Genomic DNA, 17,118 nt, shown 5'->3' with positions numbered 1-17,118 from the left:
GGTGTTGAAAGGCTAATTTATGATTAGAAAACCCTTATGCAGTTATGTTAGCACATGAATAAAAGTGGGAGTTTCCATGGAAAACATGAAATTGTCTGGGTGACCCCAAAGTTTGGTGATGTACATATACTATAGAGGCTGTGTCAGGGCCACTACGTGCTGAGGTGAAACATCCCGCTCTGCTCCATTCATTAGGTGCTTTCATTCATGTTTCAGATATTTCCCTTCTTGCCCTCGTCTGATTGCCTCTTCTGCCCCGTTTAGCTTCCTCTGTACTCCCTGTTGTATTACTTCCATGTGCTCTCCTCTCTCAGTGCCAGTTTGTCTTTGCACCCAGCGTCGAGTCTTCCAGCCTCGTTTCCCCCCCAGTGAATAGTTTTCATGGTGTTTTTGATCCCTTCAAGTTTTTTTTTTCTGGACCTCGCCTTTGTTTTCTCTCAGCTGGATATTGTTCACCTGATCTTCCAACTGAGTGCAGCAGGTAAAGAGCTGTTTTTTATTTATCTTGAGCCTGTATAGTTGTGCTACTGAGCGTTCTTGTTGGGTGAGTCACCAGCCATTACAAGCAGCTGAATTTGCAAAGATTCTGAGTGATTTGATGTTGCCAATTGGTAAAGATATAAAATTATACACTATCTACAGTATGCTGTCTGTGTCATGGCTGCAGAAACTGGTAGGCAACCAACCATTTTGTTAGTACAGTATGAGAGTGTTTTAGTCAGATTTAACCATTTATTCCAGAATGACATGCATGTGTTTGGCGGTGATTCTGCTCAAGCAATGTTCTTGAACAATCTGAGCAAGCACGACACAGACGCTCCCTGAGATCACAAAGACTCACATTTAAATGAACACAGTATGAACAAGGACACTAACTTTAGCCAACTTTAAATGGGTAACATGATACAAATTCCGGTTTTTCATTGTTTGAGAACACAATTATGACTCATCTATGTTTCTACGACCCCACAAAATTTAAAAGACAACCATTCCCTTGTTTCTTTCCATAGATTAGAAGGTAGGTTCAGGTTTGCAGCCTGTTGCGATGTCACAGGAGGACAGGCTCTGACCCCAGCTGGCTCCTCATCTTCCTCGCCGCTGGCTAAACATAGCAGCTGCAGAGAGGTGTGACTGTGACTCTCTCATCGCCTTGTTAAGGAGTATGAGATGAAACCTTTTACAGCAGGAGGTTGAGGAGGAGCAGGAGATGATTAGCAGATCTGTAGAGGCTGGTGCAGCAGCGATGTGGTGAGCGAGGAGAGGGCGGAGTGGAATGACACTGCCTCAGTTAGAAAGTGGGCAGGCTGGACAGAAAAAGTGTGACTTGCTGACTCCATTTATGCCTGAATGAATGCAAAGCTCCATGTATTTCTGATTGATCTCTGTATTCTAAGATACTCAAAGCCTGCCCCGATCGTATTGCCAGAACAGCTCTGACCCTGCGAATCATGGTCCTCTTGGGGAGTCCTGTCGACACCAGGATCATGGCAGCGGGTACTTTGGGTTTTGAGGGTTCTGGGGTGAGACTTGCATTGATGGAACTTATTTGGTGAATCCTGCAGATGCTCTATTGAATTGGGTTCTGGGGAGTTTGTGTCAAATCGAGTGAAAGTGACACCAAATTGTGGTAAATAAATACTGAACTTAACCATTTTACAGGCATTTTGAATTTTTCAGTTACAGATATCGTGATGTATCGTCTTGCAATATATTGATTATCGCTGTATCGTGATAGTATCGGTATCATGAGCCATGTATCGCATCATATCATGAGGTACCTTGTGAGTCCCACCCCTATTTATTACTGCTACATAAGCACTATCTTGCACATTTTATCTTTGTTTCTAATTCATCTATGATGCTCTCCTTCACATTCTGCTCCACCACACAGTAAACATACACAGGCTCTGCTTTTAGGGGCAATGACGGACTCGAAACTCCCAAGTTTGGTTACACTTCATAAGAGTTGATGCCGACAATGCTCACAAGTGCATCAGCTCTTTTGCATGTGAGAGATGCACGAGTGGAAATACAATCAATCCATCAAAAATCAAGCTTAAGGTCATCATATACAGATGGAGGAGGGCACAGTTCAACTGCTCAAAGTTCATCTTATGTTATTCCAGGGATCTTATATAAACTAGTAGTCCACATTGGAGTTAATGAGACAAACACCAGTTTATGATTAAAAATAACCAACCGATCGTTTATCTATGTCTCCTGATTTAATTCAGCCTGAAACGTTCAGACCATCTGATCTGTCAGACAGAAATTCACAGTTTCAGAGCTTCTAGAAGAGGGGAGGAAGGGTTTAGTGATTTTGGGGCTTCAGGTAAACTTTCTGTCTTGCTTTATTTTCATACTTTGGCAGAAGAAGTGATGACACCTTTTATCTGAAACTATTAATACTACACGGTTTACATCCTGTCAAATCAATGTTCTGCATTCAGTTTTTTACCTAAAAGTGAGAAGTGAAAGAAAGCAATTTAGAGAGAGAGAGAAAATCAAGCAAAATTAATCCTGTTCCTAATTTGCTACATTTTTTTCCTCACAAAACTCAACAAAAAGATCCAATTAGAGTACAAAGAAGAGTAGCAGGTTGATAAAATCTTAACAATACCCATCTCTGTCCAGGTCTTGGTGCCTGATACCGCAGACATTTTGGGGAGAAAAGGTTGTGCATTTCTTGAGAATGTAACAGCAGTTTCATTTACTGTCAGTTTACCAGCTGCTCAAGTGAAGATTTTCTCAACTCAGGAAAAAACAACAACTCCTGACTACACTAAAACTCTAAACAGCACAATCGCCATATTCAACTCTTCTTATGGACTCTTTCCCGCAGCGTGAGACATCTGGCCTAAAAAATGTATGTGTGTGTCTGCAGGGAACACAAACAGTACATTGAATAAGACATTTTATCATAATTACAAGATTACCAGGCCCTTTCTTTCTTCAGGCACCCTGAGCAACATACAGGATCAGACTGAACTAATTTCTGGGTTCACACATTTGAAAATATCAGAGCTGTTCTAGTCACACTGGGAGTGAAGCCGTCCTGATCAATATTCCTTTGCTGTATAGTGGGGCGTAAATGAGCTAGACATCCTAAAAGCCAACAATGCCTGACAGGCCAAGCTGTTAGGCACCATGTGGATCATCTTATCAAGCCTATCGCAGTCCTGCACCTCCATGTGCTTCTCCGTGGCAGGGTTCAGGCTATTCTGAGTGCTTTCAGATCCATGAAATTGGATGTGAATTTGCATTTTTTGGGCTAGCTCCTCCAATGTGACCGATGGTAATGAACGGGACGCGGTTGTAGAGGAAATAAAATGAAGCTGTTCCGTTAGAATGTGAGCTGGAGGACAATTTGTGGTTACATTTGTCATCTAGGCACTGGACAAAAAGAGTATTTAGGACTTTCAAGAAGTGTCTTTGTTTGAGATTCTTGAGTTATTGTGAAATTTTTCCCATTAAGCTTCTATAATTTTAATTAAAAATCACAATTTTTTTTATATTTGGTGTAAGATGACTAATTGGAGTGGGTTTGAATAGAATGTATTCTTAAAAGACAATGAAATCTTGAAGTTTTATCCAATAATTTAAAGGAAAAACACCAAAAATGTTTAATATCTGACATAGAATAGTAATTCTTTTTGGATAAATGTAAACCTACTTGTATAATCCATGTAAAAATAAAATCACAGCTGATGCTGGCAAGAGTTTTCTCAATAGTTTTCAGTTTCGTGATGAGTAAGAAAATGGCAGAGTTTCACCCAATTTTAAAAAATAACAAAATGATGGAGGTGTGATGCAATGGCATGGAGTATTTTTGTGTTTTGCCAAATGATTGTTGGATCTCTCCTCATGTTGTTGTGTTTTCTGCGTCAGAAACTAGATTTCAATCTCATGTTCTGTGTACTTGAAAAAAACAAGTTAAATACTACTAATAATATTAATACTAGCAATAATAATGGATAAAACTAGTGAAATAATTTTACTAATAATAACACTTGCTGTAATAATAAGAGAATTACTAGTATTTTGTTAATATTAGAGAAAGAATGAGTGTAAATGTTTGAAAAGTGTATATTGTTGAATTATGCTGGAACCAAGCGGTGAGAATTTTTATGTGTGGCTATTTCTGAGAGCATTTTTTTTTGCTTTTCAGGCCATTTTTCATGCAATAACTACTGAATTATAGAGTGTACAAGCTACTATGATTGTATTATAAAGCAATGCTGTGCAAATATAATCTTACTGTCTGCATACTGAGTAGTGGAAATCACCAAAAAGTTACAATCAACAAGTTGCCGTATGTTGTAACCATGAAGCTCCGCATAAAACTGAATGATTGCGATGAACATTGCTGTGAAAAGTCATCATCTTCTCGCATCTCTGCCTGCATCTCGTCTTCCTCCTCTGTTCACGGAGCAGCATCATGCAGTGAAGCGCTAACAGTGAGTGACACATGACATTTGAGGAGCGATAAACATCAAAGGGGCTGAATTCTTACTGCTGCTGTTTCCCAATGATCACAACACTGTGAAATGCCCCTTAAAACATTAATTGAGACTCAGATTGAACGCCTAGAACCATAGCGTTGACAATACACTCCATAGATGTTCTCCAGCTCAAAATGGGATTATTTTTCACCTGAGTCAAAAGAGATGAATAAGGAGCATGGCACTGATTGAAGTGAGGGAAGCAAACAAAACAAAAAGAATATAGAAATCTAGCAAAAGTAAAGACACAGACGAGGCAGAAAGGTCAGATGAAGCCAGTAAGACACAAAGAGGATGTTATATGCAATTACAGGACTGAATCTGAGAAGAAATCACAAACACCAAGACAAGAGGAAGGCACATCCTGCATTGCTATCATAAATACAGCAATTTCACCCTCCATTAGACACTGCGTTACCCTTGTGGATCTATAAGCAGCACAGAACTCTAGGCTGGTGCACGTTCCTTCTTTAGGACAGGCATCTAATACACTTTGCCTCTACGGCAGACCTTGCAATCTGTTGTATAGTGTTGCATCTCAGGGAAAATCCTTTCACTTACACATAAAAAAAAAATCCAGAAGGGGATTAGGAAACTCAATCTGGCTCGATGACCGACTAGATTATTCCTTCCAGCACTTCCCAGCAAGCGAGCAGAACCTTTTTAAGCATGTATGTGCGTATTGTCAACGGGATCAAGAACCTTTATACTTTTAGAGGTTTAAGCTCGCACCAGATGGTAACAGAAACTGTTATATCATCCATCTCTCGGAGGATTAAAAATGCAGGCTTTCTGAATTCGTACACATCACAACCATGCAATATAAATCTGATGATATGGGACATCATTAGAGGACACTTTGATCTTATTCACCATCAGCAAGGATTCAACTGCCAATTAGAGATTATGTTGTTAAAAAAAAAAGTATAATGATGCTTTGAATAATCTCCATTCCACATTTGTTTCAGCAGTAGGGGATAAAAGTGTTGGTTTTATGCAACCAGACCTGATTAGATTAACTGCTAAATGTTATTGTAGGTCCTTATACTCACTTCATTAATGGCTTTCACCTTGGTCTTTGTCTCATAGAGTTATTACAAGAGAGGTGCAGGCCTCTTGGTGTTTGAAAACGCATATTTAGCTACTCTGAGTCAGAGTCTCTTACAAATGACATGATACTGACTCTCATAACAGACTGCTCTGCCGTGAATTATTCCCTTGACCCGAGACCTGCTCAATCACACAGCACACTTAATTAAGTTAAACCAAGAGCAATAAATAAGATGTATGACACATCAGCACTGATGGTTGTTCTCATCCGTTGACAAAAGCGGCAGCTCTCAGGTCAGGCCCGGGCGATGGATGAGACCAATCACAATGACGTACAGCTCAGGACAGGCCTCAAAAAAATTGATAGGAAATGTGAATATGATCAACGGCTCGCTGGCAAGTGAGGACACAGATTTGCTCTATATATGGAAGATTTAATGCCGCTTTGTGACAAAGAAGCACCAAATAGTGGCGAGATGGATATCTCTGGCACTCTCCCGCCAAGGATCATCACTGCGTCTACTATGGCAGAGAAACAGACATCAGAATTCAATCTAGCTGCACCATCTGTTCACAGATATCAGGGCTGTCATTTGATATGGGCTGCCCATCAAGACTGGAGGCCTCAAGTTCACCTTGCCATCAGAGATGCTTTCGACTGTGGTCTTATAAAATGTGATGGATGAAGGCTGTAAAGCATCAACTATACGAGATCTGCCAAGGCCCACCACACAATCACACCGTCTTCATCACAGAGGTGTGAGAATTTTAGAAGCGGCAGGTAGAGTAAACACCAGCACTGGAGCTTTAATCAGGGCTGAGGAATTAAAACTGAACACGACAGAAACATGGATGGCTAATTTGTGTTTTTCTCTTTCATAACTTTAACAGTATCGGGCTCTTGTTGCTGACTGTTGTGAAAGAAGATCATGTCTGACAACAAACAGCTTCCAGAGAATCTTAGTGGGTCATTATACTTTCAGTGAACCGCAGTGTCTGATGTTCAATGAAGCTTTTGCTTTGTGAGTCAAACAGACTGAACTGCACTCAAAGTGAAGTGGAATTGAAATGAACCTAAGTGAAGGGAAATGATAAAACTGGAAAGAACACAAATTGTTCAAGATGATAAAATGAAACCACAGAATTACTACTACTTATCGATAAAAATGGAATTATAAAATAAAACAGGTAACCTGTAGCTGTGTTTGATTCAGATATGCACTCTTATAGCAGTCAATAACATCTTTTTTCATTCCATGGTAGCTCAGGACACAAAATTCCACATAGAGATGAGGAGCAGAATATAGAATCTAACTCCACACCCCCAGATTTTTTCATTTTCTAACGTGTAGCCTTTAGATCCGAGCCATCTGGAGCCATTTGTGGCCTCAATACCTGTAAACACACTCTAATGCGTAACATTTTTGAAATTCGGCTTTAAATATAATATCAACTTACATGCAACATGCAGACTGGCCTCTCTGCTGACGATGGTGCCAAAGGAGTTGGATGCCAGACACTGATAGATGCCAACATCCTCCTCTTTATTCAGATGGCTGATGCGTAAGTTTCCTCCCATGAGAGAGTAGCGTGACCCCGGTCTGGGCAGGATCAAAGAGTCATTTAGCTTCCACCTGCGAACGCAAGCACATGACACAACCGATAAACTCATCAAACCTTTAACAATGCTTTCAGTGTCTGACAAAGTGATGTTGATGCAAAAACAGCCACAGCCACGGGCATGAATTCAAATCATGTAAGGAAGAAACTACAGCAGCAGACATTCATTATCTGGAACCCAGGCTTTAAAAGGCATGTTAACTTAAAATCAAAATTTATGTGTGCTAGAAATGGTTAAAAAGGAAAAATAATTATCAGATTTTCAACTTTCTGACAGTCCTTGCCCAGAGAAATAATTTAAATCCAAGCTAACCAAGTGATGTGCGTATTGACTTCTACTTTTTTCCAGTTTTTGCAAGATTAATAATCAATAAAATTCAATGTTTGTGATGATTTATGGCGTCTATCATATGGCGCAGAATACATTTTTGAGTTCTCTCTCCCTTTCTAGCCATGGTTGTTCTGTTCTGAGGTGCATAACTTTATACTTCAGTGAAAAATCCCCTAACAATGAGTAAAAACGCAGCAGGGGCAAAATAAAAAACGCCCGGAAACTAATTAGGGTTCAGAGGATTTCGAGAAATAATTGATGTGTGCTGCAGAAAAACCTGAAAGAAAGTGAAATTAAAGGCAGTCAGCAACAGTTTTTTCAACAGCTGTTCATTTCTATTCAAGCCTTTCTCACAAATCCAAACTCCATACATTCCTCTGACATTTCTTTATCCGTCTGTTTGTCCATCAACCACAACCCCGTTGTACAAAAACTCGAATCTTCCCCTTTAATCACAGTGATCATGAGTCAGGGAGGCCGATTACTGCTCAAACAAAATGGCCACACAAAGCGCAGGATAACAGTGCTTTTTGATTAAACCTTTTGTTTTGACTCCAGCAAGTGTGCGAGTGTGTGTGTGTGTGTGCGTGTGTGTGTGTGTGTGCGTGTGTGCGTGTGTGTGTGCGCGCATGTGTGTGTGTTGGGGACGAACAGACTTGCCAGCAATCAGCTTTTAACTGTAAGATCGCTTTGTGACTTGATTTGATTTCTTTTGCATAATTAAGGCTTATGTAGGAGGAAAACCTGCTGCGTTGATGATGCGGCACGCAACCATAACCTTCTAAATAATTCTGAAAATTACAAGGCTGAGTTTTCTATTAACAGTTTCCAGTTAAAGTTTTTACAACAACAACAGTTGCAAAGGATTAAACTCCTCCGATGTGTTGTGCAGAAAGTTTCCTATTGTACTCGCATACATTTAATCAAGTCAGAGGGTCCTTGAATTGTACTCAGTTTACAAATCGCACTTTCATTCTCAAACCGAGTCAAATGGAGAGAAAAATTGAGGGGGGCAAAAAAAATGAAAGAGTAAACACTGCCTAACAAGAGAAAAGACAAAAGGTGACTGTCAGGAAGCAGCTCTTCATCAGTGAAATAAGGCAGAATTACAGTAGGCCGAACATTAGCTCCTCTGTCTTGATTAGATTTTCACAGCCCTTGAGAAACAGAAAGGCTTGAGGTTTCTATTTCTGACTTTTCTTGCTCCTTTTTCAGCAGGGAAGGATTTAGACAAAAGAGAGCGGGAGGCAGGGTTGAAGAAGGGAGGGAATAAAGAGGGGGGGACGTATGCAGCAGAGCGGTGCTCAACAGCAGATCGGCTGATTGGATTGATTTAGTGATTTGGTGTTGCAGCTGGAACTGGTCCAGCAGCTCCAGATGAGACAAATCAAGAGGCCACGGCGACAACTTGGAGAGGGGGGCTCTGTGTGGCATCGTCGGGCAGTCTGAGACAGATTAATTTGTCCTTGATGCCCCTGAAATAGACCTGTCTATATCTGCATCTGTGAAGAGCTGCTCGGCATATGGTGTCCTGCTGCCAAACAGCCCAAACTCTTTCTAAAAAATCCATAGCTGGCATAAAAAAACCTGATTTAAGAACACCACAATACGTCCATCTGACTCTCAGCCCCATTAGTAAAAGTGATAAAAAGTATGATATCATAACAGCTTGTCATCAATCTGAAAATCACTTCTTAATGTGAGATATCAACTACCACAGTTGGTGGCACTTGCTGTAATTAAAGAGCTAATTAAAATTAAATTTGATTTCATATGGAGCCGGGCATTGCTCTCGGAGCTTGAACTCGGAAGGGCAGAACAATTTGCACATCTGAACCCCTAAACCGCTTTTCATTAAAAAAGTCTGACTATCCAGACAGTGAAAAAGTGACCAATTGCTTATTAAGTATTCCAGCCGATCTGAGTGATAAGATCTTGTCCATTCATTTCAATTTGTGCCCATTAGGCATAACACCAAGGATCTTCAAGCTACATTAACGGCCGCATATGCTGATGTTATGAGGGATCGTTTCAACCTATTACACATTAAATGCTCGGTTTTGCGATTTGCATTTAATTATGCTGACAGGAGTACAACAGCTACGCGGGCCCATTTGATAGATTATAAATTAATAGCTTATGTGCTTGGTGCACTTTAAAGCAAATCATTGTTTGTCATTTGTTTTAATTTGTCATCATCTTTGCGACAAAGGGAATGGGCGTCAATCTGTTTCTAGCACAATCACTGGGGGACTGATGAGACACACAGGACTGGTTTACTAAACAAGGACAACTGGCAGCCACTGTTTCTCTGCACCTCAGTCCATTATCTGATTTGTGTCGTGTTTATCATGTAGCAATAACCTCCAAATCAGAAGTCCTCTAGCAATGCTGGTGCAGCCTTTAGCAGCAGAAGGCCCCAAGTAAAACTTCTAAAACATCATTTCTGGTATGTGAAATACACTCCACTGGTGTTCTCCTTCATCACTCAATCTCTGTCATGAAAACAGATTGTTTTCGGTGCATGATTCTCTTGGGTCATTTGATATTTTCACTGCTCTGTGATACTGATGACAGGAAGCTCTGGAAGTGAATTCTGCAGATCAATGTCTGGCCACCAGTGAAAATATACAATCCACCGACAACTGAGGCCAATTAATTAATCATTCTCGAATTAACCATGACTGACAGTGAACCTAAGCATGGTGGGCAGAAAGCAGCAGCGACCCATAAAGGTCTGCAAATCCACAGCTTTCCCTGGGCGATAAATCCGGTCTCACTTAGGTTTTTTTAATGCTAATGTTGCACTGGAAAGCTCTGGGGTTTTACCTGGAGGTTCGGTGTAACAAAACACTGAAATGTGTGCATAAAGTATGTCTGCAGGCGTTACCTGTAGAAGGGTGGCGGGAGTCCCTGGGCCTCGCAGCTGAACACCACCTCTCTGCGGTTCTCTCCAGGCTGAATGGGAAACACCACACTGCCTGGTTGTTTGGTGAACACGGGCCTCAGCAGGACTCCGCTTCCTGGGTGGAGAACCAACAAAACTGCATCAGCTTTGATGTCGTCATGAGCCTGAAACCCACTTTAAACAATTTTTTTTCCTGCTGGCAAGCAAATATTGGAGGCTTCCAGAGAAGAGAAGATACACAGCAGAAGGGTGAATCACCATATATCTCTGTTTAGCATGGATCCGTGTGGCATGTGAGCACAAGCCATGAGCATATTTCATATTAGTCATAAAAAAACTCACTAGATCCCCAAGGCACAGCATAATCAGCTGGTAACCTTCATAAAACTTTAACGCAAACATCTGAATGTACAGACTTGTCAATGCTGCCACCACACTTCAGCAAAAATTTAATCTAAAGCCTTCAGACTTATCACCACCTTCCCAGGGGATGTCGGCCAATAAAAAATGTGAAATAAAATGCCATAACAAACACCAAGAGGTCTCATTTTAAATCTGCCCCTGTCATTTGACCCATCAAACTGTTGCCCAAATACTAAAGTTGGGAGACTAGAAATACCTCAGAGAGACTGTTTCATGTCTTTTGGTTTATTTTTTCTTGTGAGCAGATGGAAGGCAAATTGCTATTGTTTCAAATTTCATACAAACTACAGCTTATTTCTTGCCATAAATGAATAAATCACAGATACTGCTTGCAAATCAGTATGAATTACACTTTTACAGTATTACACATACATGAAGTGTGTCTATACCGACTTTTATTAGCATAATTATACATCACATATATGTGTATGTTGTCTCTGTAGATTTGTTGAGTAATATTATAGATTCATTTTCTTTGAACAAAAGAAAAACAAAAAATGTGAAACCGCAAACAACAAAGCAGCACGTCTAATGTGACATTCATTTCCTGGTTAATTACGAAGGTACAACACTGAATGCATGTTGCGCAGCCACGACCGAGTAAGGACCCAAGGGGTAGTCAACACTTCATTACAATAAACATGTCTTTCTGAGATGGAAGGGGGAATTCATTTGGATTTGTCAGAATGCATTTGCATTTCTGTAAAGCCACACAAGCAGGAACATTCTGCAGGTAGGGTAGCTGCTCTGTATTTGAGGCAGGTATCATTTTCGGGTTCTCTGGAGTCCAGGGAGCACAGATTTATCCTCAAGACTCAAAATAACTCTCTGAAAGGGTGGAGATGTTTGACAAGAGACCTTGTACACTGATTGTTCCTCTCCACAAGGATAAACCCTCTCCAAAAGTTACACGGAATAAAAGGCCGCCTAATTATAATCTCGGTTACGTGAAGCGTGTCCCTTGAAGCAGCAATGAGCCATGATTGATTACCAGAAGACTCTTCTATTACAGTCCATAATAAAATACATCTTTACACTTGTTGTACACAAACCTAGGAGGATGATAAAGCCCGTGGCAAACATAAGATTAATCATTATGCCTTGTCACATATATTGTTACATTTCATACATACATCTATAAATATACACATTTATGCACGTACTTAAAGTTCTTTGGTTCTGGTATAGTTTAAACTTGTAGATATTTTTCTCCTACTATACAAGTAATCCTGCATGCACTGCAATTCAGAGTTTGTATTTTACTGTTACATAGTATACAGTTCATTAATTATGTATGCGACAGATTACCACAGAGAATAATGAAGAAAAACCTGATGATGCTAAATAAAAAACACTTACAGTCAATAAAGCCAAGACATTCATTCATATATTTGTACTTACATTGGACTGTGTATATGTAAATGTTAATGCACCCTGTGAGTGAGGTGATCACTGCAATAAAGGTTATTATATTGCATAAAGTATTGGTTAATATAATTTTCATTGCTATTCTCATAATTAACCGCTTTGTTATTTAAGTTTGTTGAATGCAGCCGTTTTTTTTAATATATTAAAGACTCATATTAGGAGTGGACAAACTGGAGTGAGAAAAAAATAACACCCCTAGCTTCTACTCATCTTATTTCCATGACCTCTTGATCAAGAATGTACACATTTGAGCACAGTGAGTGATTCACGGTGCTTTTTAATGTGCTGGACCGCATACTTATCACTTAAATCACAAGCAACCACTCAACAGAAGAAGTGGAATTACCCTTACTGTAACCACAGTGAGGGTAAAGGCTAAAAAATGCTTTTACACAAGTGTATTACACCTTTTATCAACCCCTAAGTGGACTGCAGTGCATAAATCTAACGTAATACACGTGTAATGGGGAATTAATCGACACGGATATTTGGCTGCGGTGCGTAGGCTCAGGTACGGTGCTGCTAAACTGACCTGATCTTTGACGGCGCCATGGCAACTGTTATTATAAGGGTGAAAAAAAAAGAAAGAAAAAAAGAGAGTGAATAATGAGAAAGGATTGAGCTCCGAGGGCTGTGCCTAGGGGCTCGGTTCAAACTGATGCAAACTCTCTGAAACTGTTACGTTGCCCTAACGGGAATGAAAGTAAGATGCAGTGGGGGATGTAGAATAATTTGAGGTTTGCTTTCTGGTAATCAAACATGGAGACGCTACACCCATACACCAGTTTGAAATCAACAGGCCCAAGAATTTCAGAAGTTTCTCTTTCCCAAGAAATTCTGGTGCCTCATAAAGACAATGTATGCACACTGGAGGGACATCTGGCCAATAGGGGAAGTTTAAATTTTAACTCTGGCGCTCTGCTTCATGAGTAGCTACCATTTTCACAATATGGAGAGGAATCAAGAATTCATGTTGAGACCAGTGTCATCCGACAACGGGTCCAGCACCAAGCAAAGTGATGAACGCTCTCTATCAGAGAAGTGCACTGATCCAGAATCCTAACAGGAAGCTGACGGCACAATGCCGCGGGCAGAGACGGAGGTCATTATGAAAGGGTGTTTAAAAAAAAAAAAACAGGCCGCCTCGCCTCATATCTGTCACCTGCTGCCAGATGGTGATATGCGCATGTTTTCTAAGGCTCCCTCCGACAACACAATACTCAGCATCGCGGTACAAGTGGAAGGCAGAGGGAGCTGTTTTAGAGGCTGAAATAAAAACTAATCTCAAATTCAATACTAGCTGACAGCAAATGAATTCCTCCAGCTTACCTCAGCATGAATAAACAGGCACACGGGGAGTCGGCTGTGGGGGAGGTATTGGTCGTTTGTGAGGCCCCAAATCCATTCGTTTCAGCTCAGGGTTTTATGCATCAAATAAAAAAAAGCCAATCTTGCTTTTGAAAGCATCTTCCCCCTCTGTCCAGGCCGATAAGGTGCACCTTTAAGGTCTCTCATTCAGGGGGCAGCAAATGTTACTCCAGAGCAGATGGAAGATTTGGGATGTCTCGGGGCAAAGTGGAGGTGTGATCACATCTCGTCTACATGCTTGAGAAATACGTCCGAGTAGATTTTTAGCGTCCTTGATAAACAGAAACACTTGATTGTGAATAATAAAACACTTGATAATTAAAAAATTGTGAAAGAAGACGGCAACATTCTCTCTGAAGATGTAGAAAGCAGCTTAAAAAAGAAATAACCAAACTAATAAAAAATGCACCACACCATTCTTGGCTGCTGTGACTATCAGCCAGCGTCTACTGTACTGTAATACAGACTGGCTAATTAAGTTAATTACATTTTCAGCGACTGAGAAGAGAAGAATGTGTCACATTCCCACCCAATATCCCACCAATATCACACCGTTCTCCAGCTAATCACAGGTAGGGCATCTGAAATGCAATAACAGCCCTCATATCAGGGGTATCCAACGTCAGGTTCACTTGGGGAAACACAGAATTGATTAGGTCCTTATGTCAGAGAATAGCAAATTAAAGCCATTTTTTCACTGTTGTTCTATTCTATATTAAATGTCTACATAAACCCAGGAACATACTGCTTGTGAGAAGACCATTTATCATGTAATTGTAGTAATATCAGCACCTTTGCCTCCTCAGCATTGGTTAGAAGGCTATTTGTCACTCAGCAGATGCCATGATGTGCACTAATGGAAACATTTATCATGGTTTAAAGCTTTACCATTAGGTTTCTAATCACAGGTACTTAAAGACGTACGGATCCGACAATTACTGGTTTACATTTTTGACGATTTATGTAGAAGGGCTGAACGGTTACTTCAAAAAATGTTGTTTGTTCAAATTGAAGATATACATTATCTGGCCAGCAGTGCTGAAGCTTCATGTCGGCCAACTTGTGCGACACTCAATTTTCACCAAATCACTCAGAATTAGTGTGGATTTCTTTTCTTAGTAAATATTCTTTACTGCCTGCACCGTAAATCTCATAAACAGTGTTAATAATGTGTGTAACAGAATCAAAATATAGTACTTTTCTTAGTCACCAGGACTTGCTAATTAAACTACTGTATGTGTGACAAGAAATTGGTGGTGAAAGATCCATATTTTCTGCTGATTATCAGTCTGGTGTTACCTGCTAAATCTTGGCTTCTGTGTGAGACAATATAAACAAAATGTTCCCATTAATGAACGCTAAAGTTGAAAGGCTGGTACTTTCTACACAGCATTGGAAGCTCTAAGGGGTCCAAGTTTCCCGTCACACATTTACATCGCTGTTTAATTGATGCCGATGTATTTACAAGAAACAAGACAGTTCAGATGAACTACCACCACAGCTACACTGTGAATGCAAAGGCCATTAAATTGGATGATTTTTCATTCCGGCATGAAGCAAAAATAAAAAAAACACAGCCAGCTACGGGAGGTAGATTCACAGGGGAACAGTCCCCCGTCTTCACATACACAAACCTTCAAAGCTACAATAAAATTCTTGCTTCAGGATTCCTAAAAGGCTTTGCCATGTTCAGATGAATCAATGAGACAAGTCAATATTTGAAACTCAACTCATCTCTGGGATGCATAAACGGGGATGCAGAGCAAAGTAGAGCAGATTATGATGCTGGCCATAAGAAGCTGGTCATTTAGCATCACTGAGCCTGATTTAAGAGAACAGAGGTGTGGATGAAATTATAAGCTTTCTGCTTTATTTAGGGCGACTGCTGTCTCTGTTATAATTAAGGATGGGTTCACATTTTTAAAGTCTGTCTCAAAACTGTACTTCCAGAAGAGATTAAAACAGCTTTTGGTCACTGTAATAATTTCTCTTGTTCATTCCGTCTGTGAAGAGATCTGCTTTTAAGTGTCAAACTAAGGGAGAAGGGATGAAATGCACAGTGCTTTTTTTTAAATTAACTTTAGTTTTACCAAAGTTAAGCAGCTACAATTAATCAGATCAAATAAATTTATTCCAAAGTAGACTTTTTATTACAAAATCTACTCTTTTTCACACCATATCTCCCTGCAGCTTACTAAGGAAACACCATCTTTGTTAATAAAAGAAGATATTGGAAGATACTTCATTTGATTAAAAAAAAAGACTTCTTAAAGCCTTATTTTAACTTGAGCTGCATTTTCACAGATGTCTTCAACACCAATAAAGACAGAAGGATGAATAACAATAACAAAATAACACCTGGATTAAGACATAAAATGGAAATCTAACCTTTAAGGCTATTGGTTACAGTCGCACAAGCCTTATTTTGATTTTCTTCCATGGTGACACAACTGCTGCGTGGAGCCACTTCAGCAGCACACAATGAAAACTCAACTCTGCTTTGTTGATTACTTATTTCTGATTGGCCTGAAATAAACACAGTCTGAGGTAAACGATTTCTGAGCACCAAACATCTAATCACATCACTCCACTTTCAACACATCCTTGAGATTTTCCTCGACTTTTCATGCAAAATAAACATCAAGACCTTGACTTAAAATGCATCACTTCTCTGAGGCTGCAGACACCCACTTAAGGAATCACGGAAAATATTTCCCCCCAAAGTTAATTCTTATTTATTCTGTGAGGGAACAAAAAAAAAAAAACACATTTGATTGCTGGTTAGAGGCTTAACAGCAGTCCTTCTGAACGTGTTTACATTCCTGCTTCCATCGCAGCTTAAATTGTAGCCCTTCAATGCCAACTACAGATGTTTCTGTGATTCCACTCTGCCAATTATTTTTTAGGCAAACGCTTGTAAATTCATTGAGCTTGTGGTAAAGTGAATCAATGTTCTGCATCTAACAATTTATGTTTTTTGGCAAGTGGTTTGTGTAATAAGAGGGGATATAAAGAACAAGCATCACAATTGCGTCTTTATTTCCCTTCCTGAGACCATTTTTCTGTTTTCCTAATGACACATTGCTTTATATTACCGCTTTGATTCACTGGAATGTTTTAGAATAATGCAGTGTGTTAATTAAACAGAAATTCAGTCCTCTCTTTGAAGCCCTTACATACAGCGAGTTACTTTTACGTTCTCGGCAGCACACCTTTGCGATCTATCAACCAAACCCTATGATGAAACCACAGTTTAAGACCGCTGATCCAGTGGTGGAAGAGGCTCGCTGTGTGAAGGTTAGCTGTATCTGTGAGGGCACAACCACATCCACCCTGACCTCTCAGCTCTCCCTCTTACTTCACTCATTTCCACATAAAGTCCACGCCCCTGCCTCGGGCCGCACAGACCCTCGGAGAGGAACGGGGAAGAGAGGTGGTTAACTTTACATGAACTCACAGTGGGAATGACATCCCCTTGGCCCCACTGC

At 40.1% G+C, this 17,118-nt stretch overlaps 1 protein-coding gene across 2 annotated transcripts in view; it reads right to left on the bottom strand.

Annotated features, from left to right (window-relative positions):
• Positions 1 to 17,118, bottom strand: part of cntn3a.1 (contactin 3a, tandem duplicate 1) — a 96,578-nt gene that overhangs the window by 67,359 nt on the left and 12,101 nt on the right. For both annotated transcript variants that reach the window (XM_035946682.2, XM_023266948.3), the window contains exons 3-4: positions 10,394 to 10,526; positions 7,011 to 7,186 (exon numbers count right to left, since the gene is read on the bottom strand). In XM_035946682.2, coding sequence (XP_035802575.2) covers positions 7,011 to 7,186; positions 10,394 to 10,526 — 309 coding nt within the window. The remainder of the gene's footprint in view (positions 1 to 7,010; positions 7,187 to 10,393; positions 10,527 to 17,118) is intronic.

The sequence above is a fragment of the Amphiprion ocellaris genome, chromosome 8 (genome assembly GCF_022539595.1).
Source record: "Amphiprion ocellaris isolate individual 3 ecotype Okinawa chromosome 8, ASM2253959v1, whole genome shotgun sequence".
Lineage (NCBI taxonomy): Eukaryota > Metazoa > Chordata > Actinopteri > Pomacentridae > Amphiprion > Amphiprion ocellaris.
This window is presented reverse-complemented; position numbering and strand designations above follow the sequence as displayed.